Source organism: Exophiala aquamarina, assembly GCF_000709125.1.
Source record: "Exophiala aquamarina CBS 119918 chromosome Unknown aczIA-supercont1.2, whole genome shotgun sequence".
NCBI lineage: Eukaryota > Fungi > Ascomycota > Eurotiomycetes > Chaetothyriales > Herpotrichiellaceae > Exophiala > Exophiala aquamarina.
This window is the reverse complement of record NW_013550586.1, coordinates 4,757,729-4,770,726: the sequence shown is the minus strand read 5'-3', so window position 1 is coordinate 4,770,726 and position 12,998 is coordinate 4,757,729. Positions and strand designations below refer to the sequence as shown.

The 12,998-nt window shown below is 50.3% G+C and overlaps 3 protein-coding genes across 3 annotated transcripts; all 3 read left to right on the top strand.

The window, feature by feature from the left end:
- Positions 1-4,554: 4,554 nt before the first annotated feature.
- Positions 4,555-5,788, top strand: A1O9_03528 (uncharacterized protein; the record flags this gene model as incomplete). The annotated part of the gene is made up of 2 exons (XM_013409092.1): positions 4,555-4,626; positions 4,679-5,788. The coding sequence occupies 2 exons, from the start codon at positions 4,555-4,557 to the stop codon at positions 5,786-5,788; spliced, it is 1,182 nt and encodes a 393-aa protein (XP_013264546.1).
- Positions 5,789-7,424: 1,636 nt separating this feature from the next.
- A1O9_03527 (uncharacterized protein) lies at positions 7,425-8,129 on the top strand (the record flags this gene model as incomplete). The annotated part of the gene is made up of 1 exon (XM_013409091.1): positions 7,425-8,129. One exon carries the CDS (start codon positions 7,425-7,427, stop codon positions 8,127-8,129), a length of 705 nt encoding a protein of 234 aa, XP_013264545.1.
- Positions 8,130-11,417: 3,288 nt separating this feature from the next.
- A1O9_03526 (uncharacterized protein) lies at positions 11,418-12,929 on the top strand (the record flags this gene model as incomplete). Its single annotated transcript, XM_013409090.1, has 1 exon — positions 11,418-12,929. One exon carries the CDS (start codon positions 11,418-11,420, stop codon positions 12,927-12,929), a length of 1,512 nt encoding a protein of 503 aa, XP_013264544.1.
- Positions 12,930-12,998: the final 69 nt, after the last annotated feature.

The following is a 12,998-nucleotide window of genomic DNA, read 5'->3' as shown; positions in this document are numbered from 1 at the left end:
GAAAGTGATAAAGAACGATTGTCTGTATGCACTACTTTTCCCACTGTCACAAGTTTCTTCTCAAAACTAGTATATGACACGTTCATTACCCACCCGGTCGTGACTCAAAAAGCGCCATGCAAAGTGCCCTGGATCCTTGCTTATAATGAGAATCTGTAACCATCGTCATCACCTCGCCCCTTGTAGAAAGCAGATATGGGACTCAGAAATCAGCTCGAAACCACATTGTTTTACACTGCTCCCAGATCCACTGACCTAAACGGCAGTGGTCGGGTGCAGGTCTAGGTTCACGATTGTTTAAGCACACAGTTCATCACAGTCCCTCGAAGAACAGGGCGTTACCTGAAGTCCCCACTACAACTTTTGTTTGGAGAGAGGAAAGGGTTGTGGAGGGATGAACCCTTGCTTAAATAGCTGCAAGCTCCCTAGGCGCGGGTACCGCCAAGAGGCTTCCCCGTCTTCGCCCCCACTGGCAGAACGCTAGGCAACCATACTCTCACTGGCCTACTCCGAATCATTGTTTGAATTGTTTTTCCTTTTCGATTTCGGACGACAATTACTATACGCGTAGAGCTATGCACCTTAATCTTCAAGATCCGTCTCATGAACCTTCCCAGGTGGATTCTCCCGGAAGACGGACACGAAAAGAAGAGGAGGGGAGAGAAGACGGAGCCAAGAGCACCGTATGTATCGTAGTTTATTTGTGTGAGAACTGTCCATTGCTATGTGCAAGCTCTTCAGACTTGTCACACTTGTACAGGTATTCCAGTTGTCTGATAGCAGCTATGCCCTGTCACCAGCTTTTCCCCCTGTTGAGAATAGAAGGAATTTGTTTGTGTCCACACGTTGCCCACCCAAAAGGATGTCGCCATTAACCTTGAAGGCACTCGTCTCATCGCTTGGGGTCTGTCTGAGGCTTGGTTCCTGGCGAGACGTCAAGTACGTACCCTTGACTCTGGTTGCTAATTGGATGCAGGAACTGATGATGATGCATGGACCCCACAACATAGACTTGAATGTCAGCAAAGTTTCACAAAAGAAAGAGCTGCTGAATAGATACTCAGACGAGATAAGATTGGCGATTGACCAATAATGACGTGTTGAAGAGCCAACAGGAGGCTTCGGACAGATCTTGGTTTCACCAGCATGCTGGCTACTGACACTCCGCACCACGAGAAGGTGTCTGTCCGTTGCGCGGCAAAAAAGAGCCAAAAATTGGTGCCACTCTCCCAGTCGGGTTCACCGGGGTCCACGAGCGACGCGGGCTGGGCTGGTGTGTTTGTCCTCTCGGTATAAGCAATGTAGTGAAGATTTCAGGCCATAGGTAGCCACCTTGCGGTGGACGAACCTCACCCTGTTCTTTTTTTTCCTCACTGAGGCACACCGGTATGGAGAGAAGAAAAGAAGAAAGAGTGAGAGGGAACGAAACACGGATAACTTCCCGGCACCTAAGTCAGAAGGAAGGCGCGAAACCAATACACGTTACGCCATCTGAGAATTTAGGAAAAAAGCAGGTGCACCACCTACACCCAAGTTTCAGCTCAACCTTAGGGCTCCTGAACAAGCAATGCCAACTTGGAAAGGAATTGAGGAACTTCATAGCAGCAAAAGTTTCGTCTTATTAGCACACCACCGCAGGCGCACAACTGGCCATGGATAGCCCTCGTACTGCAATTTCCATTAATGCAAGCATCATCACTCATGCTGTCATGATAACGCTCTTCCGTGACCAACTTCGCACTACTGAGGCCAATTGAGCATCGTGCTTTTGCATCATTCTTTTGAATAGTACTTCAGAACACCCAAGAAGTCGAATAGCCAGACCACGCCGCCAATCTGAAGATATGTACAGTACTGGATCAGTTGTCTCAGTTCTTCCTGCAGCGACACCAATCCACTTGCCTTCACCCATTTTCCCTCTTGGCTGCCCAGGCTGTGCATTCGCAGCGAATGACTCTTGACCACATGTTTCTGAATCAGAAGGCTTTCGGCTTTGGGTCTGTCCAGGTGTTGATGGCATCGCCAAGGCCGCGGACGGCCGAAATGCTGAGGTGAGGCTGCGGACAGCGGGACATGCTCCATGTCACTACGAGGAACTTACTGAATGGCAGGCGACGTCCTGATAACTTTGGGCGGGTAGACGATAGACAGTGCTATGCAGGGAACTCAGTCAAGCCGTTATGCCGCGTGTCGTTTCCAGCAACCAGATTACGATAGCATTCACGCCATGTTGTTGTTATCACTGGGCCAAAGGGAAAGAGGTATAGAGAGTAAGTGAGTGCAGCACGAGGCTGCAGTAACGGCAGACATCTTCACTGCCTCGAGAGTTTCAGCTGCCAGGCGCTCAGGCAGGTGGCATGGCTTCGAGCCTTGTGTAATATGGCGGAAGGCTGACTTAACGGTGCATGTGGAGAAATCATACTACGAATAATAGCTGTCAGAAAAAATCTAATACATTTCTTGCGGCAAAGCATTCTATTCTCTTCTACGGCTGACTCGGGCAAGGAGCAAGGCGTGACAGATGCTTGTATCACGTGAGTCACAGAGTTCGCACCCGATTCGGCTGGAACAGGGGTGAGCACAGGGCGGCATCACCTCTTCCGAATTGGGGATGAGTTAGGAGCAGTTTTTACTCTGCTTGGCACTAGCACGCATTTATCTCTCTCTTAGCACTCCCCAGAACTTAGCTCATCACAACTTAGAATGACTATGAACTACGCATGCTCCTACAGGTACCTCCCTAGTATTACAAGCCGGGTTCCCTTAGGATGTGCGTGAATGCGTGAATGCGTAAATCCTATCTCGTGCTCCAAGATTGGTAGAGAAGTAGTAGGCAATATATATACCGAGAGGGAATCCGAGGTGCCGAAAGGGGCTCATCGTCAGCTGTGGACTTCGTGGTGTCAAGTCGACAGGGCTTGCTTTTTGGGAAGCAGGGCCACAACGCTCCCCCCACTCCCCTAAAGCCAGCGGTCCAGTTTCCAGCTTCCCGCAGGGTGCCAGAAGGGCGGATGGAGGGCTTAAAAACCTTAGCCTCGAGACTCTACTCTCCATTCATTGAGTAGAAGGCAGGAGATCGAGTGAACAGGTTCAGTCGCCCCTAGTTCACATATGACAACACCGCCTACAGACGACCGACTTTTGTGGTTGTTTTTCTCGACCTTTTGAAGGCCTGTTTTCCAGCCCGACTCAAGCACACAGTTCGTCGAGAGTGAGAGGAAGCACTGATCCAGCCTGCAAGAACCATGACTGAGGCCAGTTCTTTTGTGCACGTCTTGTCAAAGGGGAATATCGATGAAGCGCGAGAATTTGCTTCCCCAAGTTTCAGCTTCTTTGAGACTTCCCGAGACGACAACGTCTTTAAGTTTATAATGTCGTGTAATGTATCCATTGTAAACGTCGTAGTCAAAGTTAGCCCAGTAACTTACTAACTAAAAACTTGAGGGTAGTATAACGTGGAGGGTTATCATCGAGTTTAATATTAGATAGGGGCGGTTAACTCAGTAGTAGTCTAATAGCTACCGCGTTAGCACTACCTCTAAGGCAAAGGCGGCAACAGCATCGGCTATGATGTTATCATCCGAGCTGCAAGCAGTTCTGACCAAAGTGGGGTTCCTTGATAGAGTGAACGCAAGAGTATTGGCCAGGGTGGCAAAAGTGTATAACGATTCGTCGGACTGTATTCTGAAATGCAGGTATCAGATTGCTAAAGAAGCTGACTACACTTGGTCCTATCCAGAGTAGTAATGAGTGTGTATATATAATGCTGGCCAGGACTGTGGACTGTCATATGTTGTTGTCACAGCCCTCGGTCCATGGCCTGGTCACGTGATGTAGTTTGTTCTCCATCGGCTATCCTTCCTTCATGGTACAGGTGGCTTGTCCTTGGCGACCCTTCAAATGACCTGGTTTGTAACATGTAGATGAGAAATCGGACAGTATATAGGATAAACCTCAAACCTAGGAAAGTTTACTAGTTAACCGACGAGGGAAAGGCTAGATTAAAGGCCATCGGCCGTCGTTTTGCTGGCAAGGCTATCATGGGCATGAAACGGATGCAGGAAAGGGGAGGAGAATGCCATCAGTCACCTGTCGAAGATTCAGCACACTTCTCGTGCCCGGACGAGCCACTTGACCGACGAGGAAATTGACGAAGTCCTAGTGCTGATGGAGGAGATGTTCTTAGCAATAGCGAAAGATCAAGAACGCAGCGGCAAGTTCAACGTATGGATGTACCGCGACTACTCGTATGCTGTTCGAACAAGCGACTCAAACGCCACGAGGGTGGCGGCACCGACCGCCAAACTTAGCAGGATATGTCTTGGCACTCCCTAAAGTCACATGACTCCATTTTCTGTGGAACGACGACGCGCATGCGATCCACGTGACAAGGCGCGATTCGTCCACATGGCCTCTAACAATTGTTGGCTTCCTCAATTGTATGCCGAGTTGGATAGTTCGAATCTCGCTCTCCACAGCTAACCAGACGTTGTCACTTGCGACTCGCACCCCTGTATCATCTTCTGAACCTACTGTACTCTCGTTACTGTTAAGATGTTGGTCTCCTTGACCGTGGGTAAGGTCGACGCGGGTGTTGCAGTTCTCCTTACCGAAGATAAAAGATTGGTATATTAAAACTTGCCTCTTGGTGTGATTTCGTGTCCTAACCAGATCACAGATCGAGTTTCCCTCCATTTTATTGCCATCGTCCATCACTTCTGGCTCAATTGTCGACATCACCGTCTCTCAAAATCACACGGCGGAGCAAAAAGCACAGGCGTCTTTCATCTCGCTCCAAAAACAGATCCTGAACACCTATGGCATCAACACTCCCACTACACCTGTTCTCCGCCTTCGAAATGCTACCCAGACCTCACTGGTTCTCGAATGGGAGCCCATCCAGCTCGCCACTACGACACTACGCTCACTGGCGCTGTACCGCAATGGAAGCAAAGCAGGCAATATTCCACGTCCATTGGACATGACAAGCACCAAGATCAGCGGCCTGGCTGTTGACACTGAATATTCCTTCTACATGGTACTAAGGACGAGCGGTGGCACGTACACAAGCAACACGTTGAATGTCAGGACGCACGACATGAATAACCTTACTGGAATTACAGTCACCGCCGGAGTTCTGCCGCCTCAATTGATGGACAGCCTCGAGACCGCAGTTGAGCGCATTGGTGCCAAACTGGTTGACACCGTCAGAATCGATACCACGCATTTCATCTGCACTGAAGGCCGGGGCCGGGACTGGGAGAAGGCCAACGAGATGAATATCCCCGTTGTGCGACCAGAATGGATAGAAGGTTGTGAACGGGAAGGCAAGATTATTGGAGTACGTGGTTATTATCTCGACGCCGACCCGAGACAAAGACAAATTGGGTCCAATCCATCCTTGCCCAACACTCGACCTTCCGGAGCCGCGTCCGCGGCCCCGACACCTCAACAGGCCAGTATCCCCTCGAGACCTAAGGATCCGTCGCCGCGAAGTCCTGGCCAGGAAAGTACTGTCAGCGGAGAACCAGGTCCCGAGGTACCGCCTACACCACCAGCTAAGGATCCAAAAGATCTTCCCTCCGCTCCCACCGCCGAGGAAGAGGAGGAAGACGAAACCGAAGAGGTTCCGACAAGTCCGACTGCGGAAGCAAAGGAGAAGCAGAGGGCCGAATCATCAGATGAGGAGTCATCTTCGTCACCACCGACACAACCGACAAGCAATCATCAAGCACCCAAAGTTGAGGATGGTAAGGAAGGCGCGGAAATGGAAGATGTTGCGCTCTAAGGGTCGATTGGGATGCCCACGAATTCACAGGTGATTATGTCACTTTCGGTGGATGACTCTCGCACGTACGCTAGAGGGGAGGAGCGTGTGACCCCGAATAACCACAATGTCTTGTTGCAGGATGACTCGACCTGTTCCGTGCTACCACTATAAACAACACCAATGGGACCTGCAGATCTATCGATCTGAAACGATTTAATGGTTAAAGTGGCTGGTTCAATGATTGGTCGAAGGTGCCCCAGAGCGAACCGTGCCTGGAAGGCTTGGCTTGAAGGAAAGAGGGCTGAACGAAAGGACCAGCCAGGAGCGCGGGACCCGGGAGCGAAGGGCGAATCCACCTCCGTAACCATATTTCGCGCACAGTTGACTTGGTTCTCGCAAGCGGAGCCACGCTTCGGCGGACTGGTGTCTTCCGCACCCTCAGCCTCAGCTTACCAACAATGATGCTATTCCCGCCTTCGACCTGCGTCTGAACGAACACTTTCCCAAAGCCCTTCCGTTGACATCGGTTTCTTGGCCTGGGCTGATGGTGTTTTGAAGTGTATTACCCTACTCCCCTTACAGACCACAGCAAAGCCCAAATCGAGATTTATCATGTCAGTCTAGGTGACCACGATTGAAGGAGCTCGGGTAACACAGTGCATGAACGTCGATTGCAGGTAAATGCAGCTGCAATCAATAATTCAAGGTTGTGCGCGGACGAAGATACGGCACCTGCAATGATGGTCAGCAACAACGAACTTGGACCAAAGCGGACGCCGAGAGCCTTTGCCATGTCAGCCCTTAAAACTTAAGCTAGAGGGGACTTACAGGCTACTTACGAGTAGGGGTAGAGGCCGTACAGGTCACGGCAAGGCGTCGGAGGACATCCTCCCAGTCAGCCGCATGGACCATTCACAACCCCAGCCTCGCGGGAGCCAAGCCTGAAGGTGGCCCAAGGCCTGCACGGTCAACGGAATTGGGTGGTTAGTTAAGTCCTCAAAGATGTCATACCTATCTTAGTGGCCCAAAATAGCCCGCACGACCCAAGTCCCGCCCCCACCACCGTTGCAGACTCTGTACATGCGCCTATACCCGAACCGTCCCTCTACCAAAGCTGCTGCTGCTGCGCACTGAGGCACAGCTGACCTTATTTTGGCTTTTCCCAGCTCGTGTTCAGCATTCCACATGGTCCAATTCGCTTGTCATGCTTTTCGTCGGAAGTCATCATCGCTTCGACGAGGGTGCTCGGGACTACTGTACGCTTCCCAATCAAGGCGCACCCTCGGATCAAGTTGCGAAAGGTGCACCGGCCCAATTTATCGGTCGTCCTGTCTATAAGACTTATTGCATGCCCGCCTCCTCCAGACATTTTCTTTCCTTCATACAAACCACTGACAACACATCCAGCTACAAAACCACTTTCATTATTTCCTTCGTCTTTTTTTTATTTCCTTCCTTCCTTTCTTTCCTAATCACATTCTTTACAGAATCTAATCAACTATTATACATTTCAGCCCTTCGGCAAATTAATCCAGTCAAGCCTTCGTCCACCTCAAAACAGTGATAGCAACAGCAACAGCACCGTCTACGACCAGCCCAAACAATTCTTCTATAAATTCACTCACTCAAAGCCTACATAAACCAATCAAATAAAATGGCCCGATCCAACGGTTTCTCCTCTGCCAACATCTTCGCTGCCATCCTCAGCCTCGGCGCTCTTGCCAATGCTGCTCCCCTGATCGCACGTGGTCCAACATACAACTACACCAACACCTCCGGCATTGTCCCCTCTGCTTCAGCTCCCGCTGCTCCCGCCGCCACTACATACAGCAGCCCGCCAGTTGTCCCATACGCCCAACCAATCGCCACCGTCTTCCCGGACTTCACTTCTCAGTACAACAGCAAGACTGGCGCGGTTGACTTCCACACCGCCAGTGGACTCGTCTCCCGCAGCACCAACAACGGAGGCGCAGACATCACCACCCTGGTGACCTTCACGCTCGGCGAACAGTACAAGTCCAACACCTGCCAACTGGTCTTCGACCTTGTGAGCCCCAGCTCCAGCGTCTCAGGATCCGCCAAGGCCCAACTGTTCACCTCGCTGGCCCCCGCGACCGCCGATTCCTCAAGCTGGCCCTCCGGCAACCTGCGAAACCAGAACCTCGGCGCGATCGACGTCGTCGCCCACGGCCGTGCCACCTGGCAAGCTGGCTCCGGCCCCGGTGCTACCGCCGACGGCGTCTTCCCTTGCTCCGCCATCACCGGCCAAATCTACGGTGGCGAGATCGTCCCCCAAGGTGACAATGTCCAGATTCAATGGCCTGCCGGCCACGACGGTGTCAAGATCATTGTCTGGTAAACAGACGGCTGTGTGCTGACGTGTGTACGATTCCTCCAAGGCACTATCCTTTTATTTTGACCTCTTTGCGAGCAAGCAGCATAGCATAGCGTTTCGTTTGGCTTGGGTTATAACCAGTTTCTGTATGTCTTCTGCAGCATTTCCAAACAGGATTTGATACTCAGCGAAGGTGTTCTTGTCTATTATGTGATAACCAGTACCAGGACAGATGGATGACTTTTTTTTGGGCATACCAAAGTTTTGATTTTTGATTTTTGGACGAGCGAATATCTTGGGTGGAGAGGAAGTGAGCAAAAAGCGAGCGAGCACCGCACTGCAACACTGTTTTCTTGATATGGATGAAATACTTCATGCGACCACACAGAAAGCAATCGTAGCTTAACTATACCAAACTACCATTCAAACCGCCGATATCAGATCAGGCGCGGAATCTATATTGGTCCCTAATATCGGATCAATTTCCCCTCCAAAAAGAAACAAATAAAGCAACTTGGCATCGTTGAGGTTTTCATCTTCTGCGTTTCCCATCCTTGACGCCCCTTTCCTCCTATCTTTGTCATAATGTGCTTCACTTTGCACCCAGCGAAGGACCCGCACCGTATTACTTGGTAGGAAGCAGGCGTATCACTTAGCGAGTAACGACTAGTGGGAAGGAGGACTTGGTATTAATACGCGGCAAGGTCGATTGTTATTAATCCTAACTTCTAGGTAGGTCGTCTCCGATCATAACATCATCTTTCCAGCCGCATGCCCGCTAATTGGGGAGTTTATCCTAACCGCCACCCAAATCACTGTGACCCAACCTCGACTGTCCTGATCGCTTTCAGCACCGCCAGTCTTACCATGAAGAAGCTATGAGGTAAATCCTGTTCTGTATTCCAGGAAAATCAAAAGTTGTATTCTGGACATGGCGGGAAGGCCCAAGCAGGTTCAACCCACTGGCAACCGGAGAGTCACGCTTTCTGCTTAGACACGCTCTAGTAAATCATTTTTTGGGTCCAGGCGAAGATTCAGATGCATGCCCACCGCAGGTCGGGCTTTCTTTAGTAGTCCAATCCAGGGCCCGGGGGTCTATAGGAGTCATAGCCTCTTCGAAGTCTGCTTCTTCTCCGCCCTTCTGCGTGCGGAGGCAAGCTGCGTTTTGGCCCCAGCGGTGGCGGCCGGTCGACGGTAGGCTTCGCTTTGTTTGGGTCGTTCTCGGTGGTTTTGGGTGGTACGTTTGCTCCTCCTTGCTGTTGATCATCGTGCGGTGCCGGGGTTGTCTTTGTCTCGATCAATGAAGTAGGTGTGGGAGGACCCGGAGGAGCAGCTGGCGTTGTCAGAGAATCCTGACGCCTAACAGTGGGCATTTCGTCATCAGCATCCATCGTTTTGGCTTCCTGACTTGGGCTTTCAGATATTTTTGGAAGATCGAGAGGATCTGTGTGGTAGGCGCAGATTATCTGCTGGGCACTCTCTTGGATGTCCAGAAGGTGCTTGCTCAATACGTTCGCCAACCGTTTCTTGTCAAGGACTAATAGTTCTTTCCCCTCCTGGAGGACCTCCGTTTTATTCTTCTCCTCCTGAAGCGATTCTCTGACAGTGCAGAGATAACTTTCTGAATTGATGAGTGCTTCTTCGAGTTCTTCGACCCGAGATTCAAGATCTCTGACTTTAATTGCCGTCTCAACGGCATTCTTTTCAAACTCAAGCTTAAACGTCGCTAAAGTCCGATTGTGTTCCTCCAGCTCCACGGTGGCCTGCTTAAGTGCCTCACACTTCTTGCGGTACTTTTCTATCTCCGTGTCTGATTTCATTTGGGCTTTTTCATGATCTTTCCTTATTTCGTCGAGTGTCGAATGGTGAGATGCCTCCTCTTGCTTCGCTTCTTGGAGAGCCTCTACCAATTTGGATCTAATTTCAACTACCTTCTGGCTCAAAGTTCCACTGGTGTTAGATAGCTCTTGAGTTTGAACTCTGAAGGCCTCGTTTGATTCTTTCAATTTGTCATTGTCCTCCTGAAGTCCCTGCTTTTCCATCACCAATCTTTCGTTGTCTTTGTTCAACTCCTCGCAAACCACTGTAAGCTTTGTGGTTGGAGATATCTCGTACCCGTATAGTTGTTCATGGTTCTTAAATTCGCGAAGACGGAGACATCTGGTGTGATTGCAGGTCGCTTCTGGACAAGGTTCAAAGTACTTGGACATGATCGCCGATAGCTTGATGATTGTAACGGAGTCAAGAGAAGTTCGAATTTGAAGACGCAAAATTTTTGTGTGTTCTGGCGATGCTCAGTTGGAGGGTGAATCCATAGGTTTAAAGATTTGGCTCGAGATCACCGGGCACATCCACAGGAGACATTTGTAAAAGTCTCTCAAAGATTAGGTACTTGGTCGAAGGATTATTGGGCACTAAAGCGCGTGCTTCAACCCAAGCCCGGACTCAGGTGTCTTTGTTCAGTGATGTTGTGGAAGGATTTCAAGATGGCTAGAGAAGAGGGTGATTGCATGCTGCAGTGAGTGGGCAGTGATTTGAGACGGACCCCAGGGCGGGGGGCATTTTGCACAGAACAGGTGCCAACCAGTGGCGCTCAAAATCCAATGTCTGCAGATTCTCAGCCTGACCTTCCTGCACTGTCCCGATTTCAGAAGCACTTCACCTTGACCTTACCAAACAGTCCAGGGTTGCGATTCCGGCCACTTTATTGGCATCTTTCTCCAGGTAGAAAGCACCCTACCTCATACTTGATGACACAGTTGACTTCTTCGCCATTTACCTTGGCTCGATTCTTTGTTGTGATGACCCTGCAGTCTAGCCGCCGTTGCGACCAGCCCCCCCCAGAACATCTGAAGTCAGGGTACTTTCAACGCGAGCCAACAAGGCTGAAGTATTGGCAGACAAGGTTCTTTGACCAGGCGCTTGAGACCTGGACAGAAAGCGGTATGCACAAAATCATATCGGGAATTGAGAAAAGTACCAGCATCCCCAAATTGAGGAAAGTACTTGCGAACATAACATTTTGTTACTTTCGAGCACCACCAGGCATTCCAGGTAGGTCAAAATAGTCAGTCACATGCCACTCACAGGTGGGTGCATGTGGAAGGTGTGTATGCTGACTCATAAATATTCGCGCCGCCAAAACAAAACAATCACGTGATTTCGCAACTTCCTGGCGTCGGAGTTCCATTGCGTCTGACGCGTCCTGTTGGCGGCAGGAAGCACTCTATTGAAGCCCGGAGCAAATTATCATGGTCCGTCAGATTCAAATCCTGCCTTCCGAACCGGCTGAATGTATTTGATGATAGAACGATGTCACGTCCTCAGAAGCGTATCATCAGCACAACCGATATCAGATTCACTCTTCGCCGCGTCTTCGGAAAGGAGGGGTTTCGCCCGTTGCAAGAGGAGGTCGTTAGAGCCGTTATTGACGACTACGATGTCTTCCTATGTGCGGCAACATCGTTTGGCAAATCGATCTGCTATCAACTTCCTGCGGTCCTCTCACTAGGAGTCACCGTTGTTATCTCGCCATTATTGGCTTTGATGGAAAACCAGGTACACGCCGGACAAGCACTGGGGGTCAAAGTCGAATGTATCAACAGCCGAACTCCCTTCACCGAAAAGGTTAGGGTCGAGACTGATCTACTCTGTGGCCATCCGGAGACTAAAATGCTCTATGTCACCCCAGAGCTCTGTGCAACCGAGCACTTCCGAAAACTCATTCTCAAAATTCACCGTCAAGGTCAGCTGGCGCGGGTTGCCGTTGACGAAGCCCACTGCATCAGCGAATGGGGCCACGACTTTCGGCCGACTTATAAGGAGCTCTCTTGGCTCAAGTCGACCTTGAGCTGTCCCAATGTCCCAATTGTTGCAGTGACAGCAACAGCAACAAAACAAGTTCGGGAGGACATTTTTAGAATCTTAAAGCTAGATGGAAGCAAGACAAAGTCCTTTTCTACCTCGACTGCACGGCCAAATATTCACTATGAAGTCCAGTACTTTTCCGAGTCAAGTCCCATGAATCACGAGGACGACATTTTTCCTTATCTTGTGTCGAGACTTAGATTCATGCATCAGAGGCGAATAACGAGGCTCAAACATCTCCGCCAGAAAGACGCAGACGCGTCCATGAGGCCGATCACCGGCATTATATACGTCCCATTACGTGCCACTGCAGACTCGCTCGCCAGCAGGTTGGCCGCGATCGGCGTCCGAGCAGAGGCCTACCACGCTGGTCTAGAAGCTGAACAAAGAACAAAAGTCCAAACAAGTTTTCTGCGCCTTGCAACCACGACTCCTCCCTTAATTCTTGACAGCGATGAGTCGATAAGATCTTCCTTCAATGTCATCTGCGCAACCACGGCCTTCGGAATGGGCATTGACGTCCCCACGACCCGCTTCGTAATTCACTATGGTCTCCCGCGAGGAATGGAGGCATTCACACAAGAGTCTGGCAGGGCAGGCCGGGACAACAAGGCTGCATCAAGTATTGTCCTGTACACACGGGAGGAGAAAGACCGATGTGAGTTCCGTGCAAGGAATGATGCGAACAGGGAAATGAACAAGACCAAAGCAGTGTCTCGCATGCAGTCTTTGAAAAGCATTATCGACTTTTGCGAGAACACAGAAGTGTGCCGACATAAATTAGTGTCCAGGTACTTTGGAGACAATAGTGGCACCGTAGAATGCTACTTTGCTTGCGACGTTTGTAAGGAGGGCTCTGAGAACTTGAGGAAGCGCAAGGATAGAGGACTGGCCACTGAGGAAGAGGCCTTTTGCTTCACGCAAAGAGAGTCCATCACTAATTATGACTACGACTGATTGGTTTCAAGGATGGTACATGAAATGATTCAAATATGATTGCTTGACAGCATGTGATACCCCCGGGGG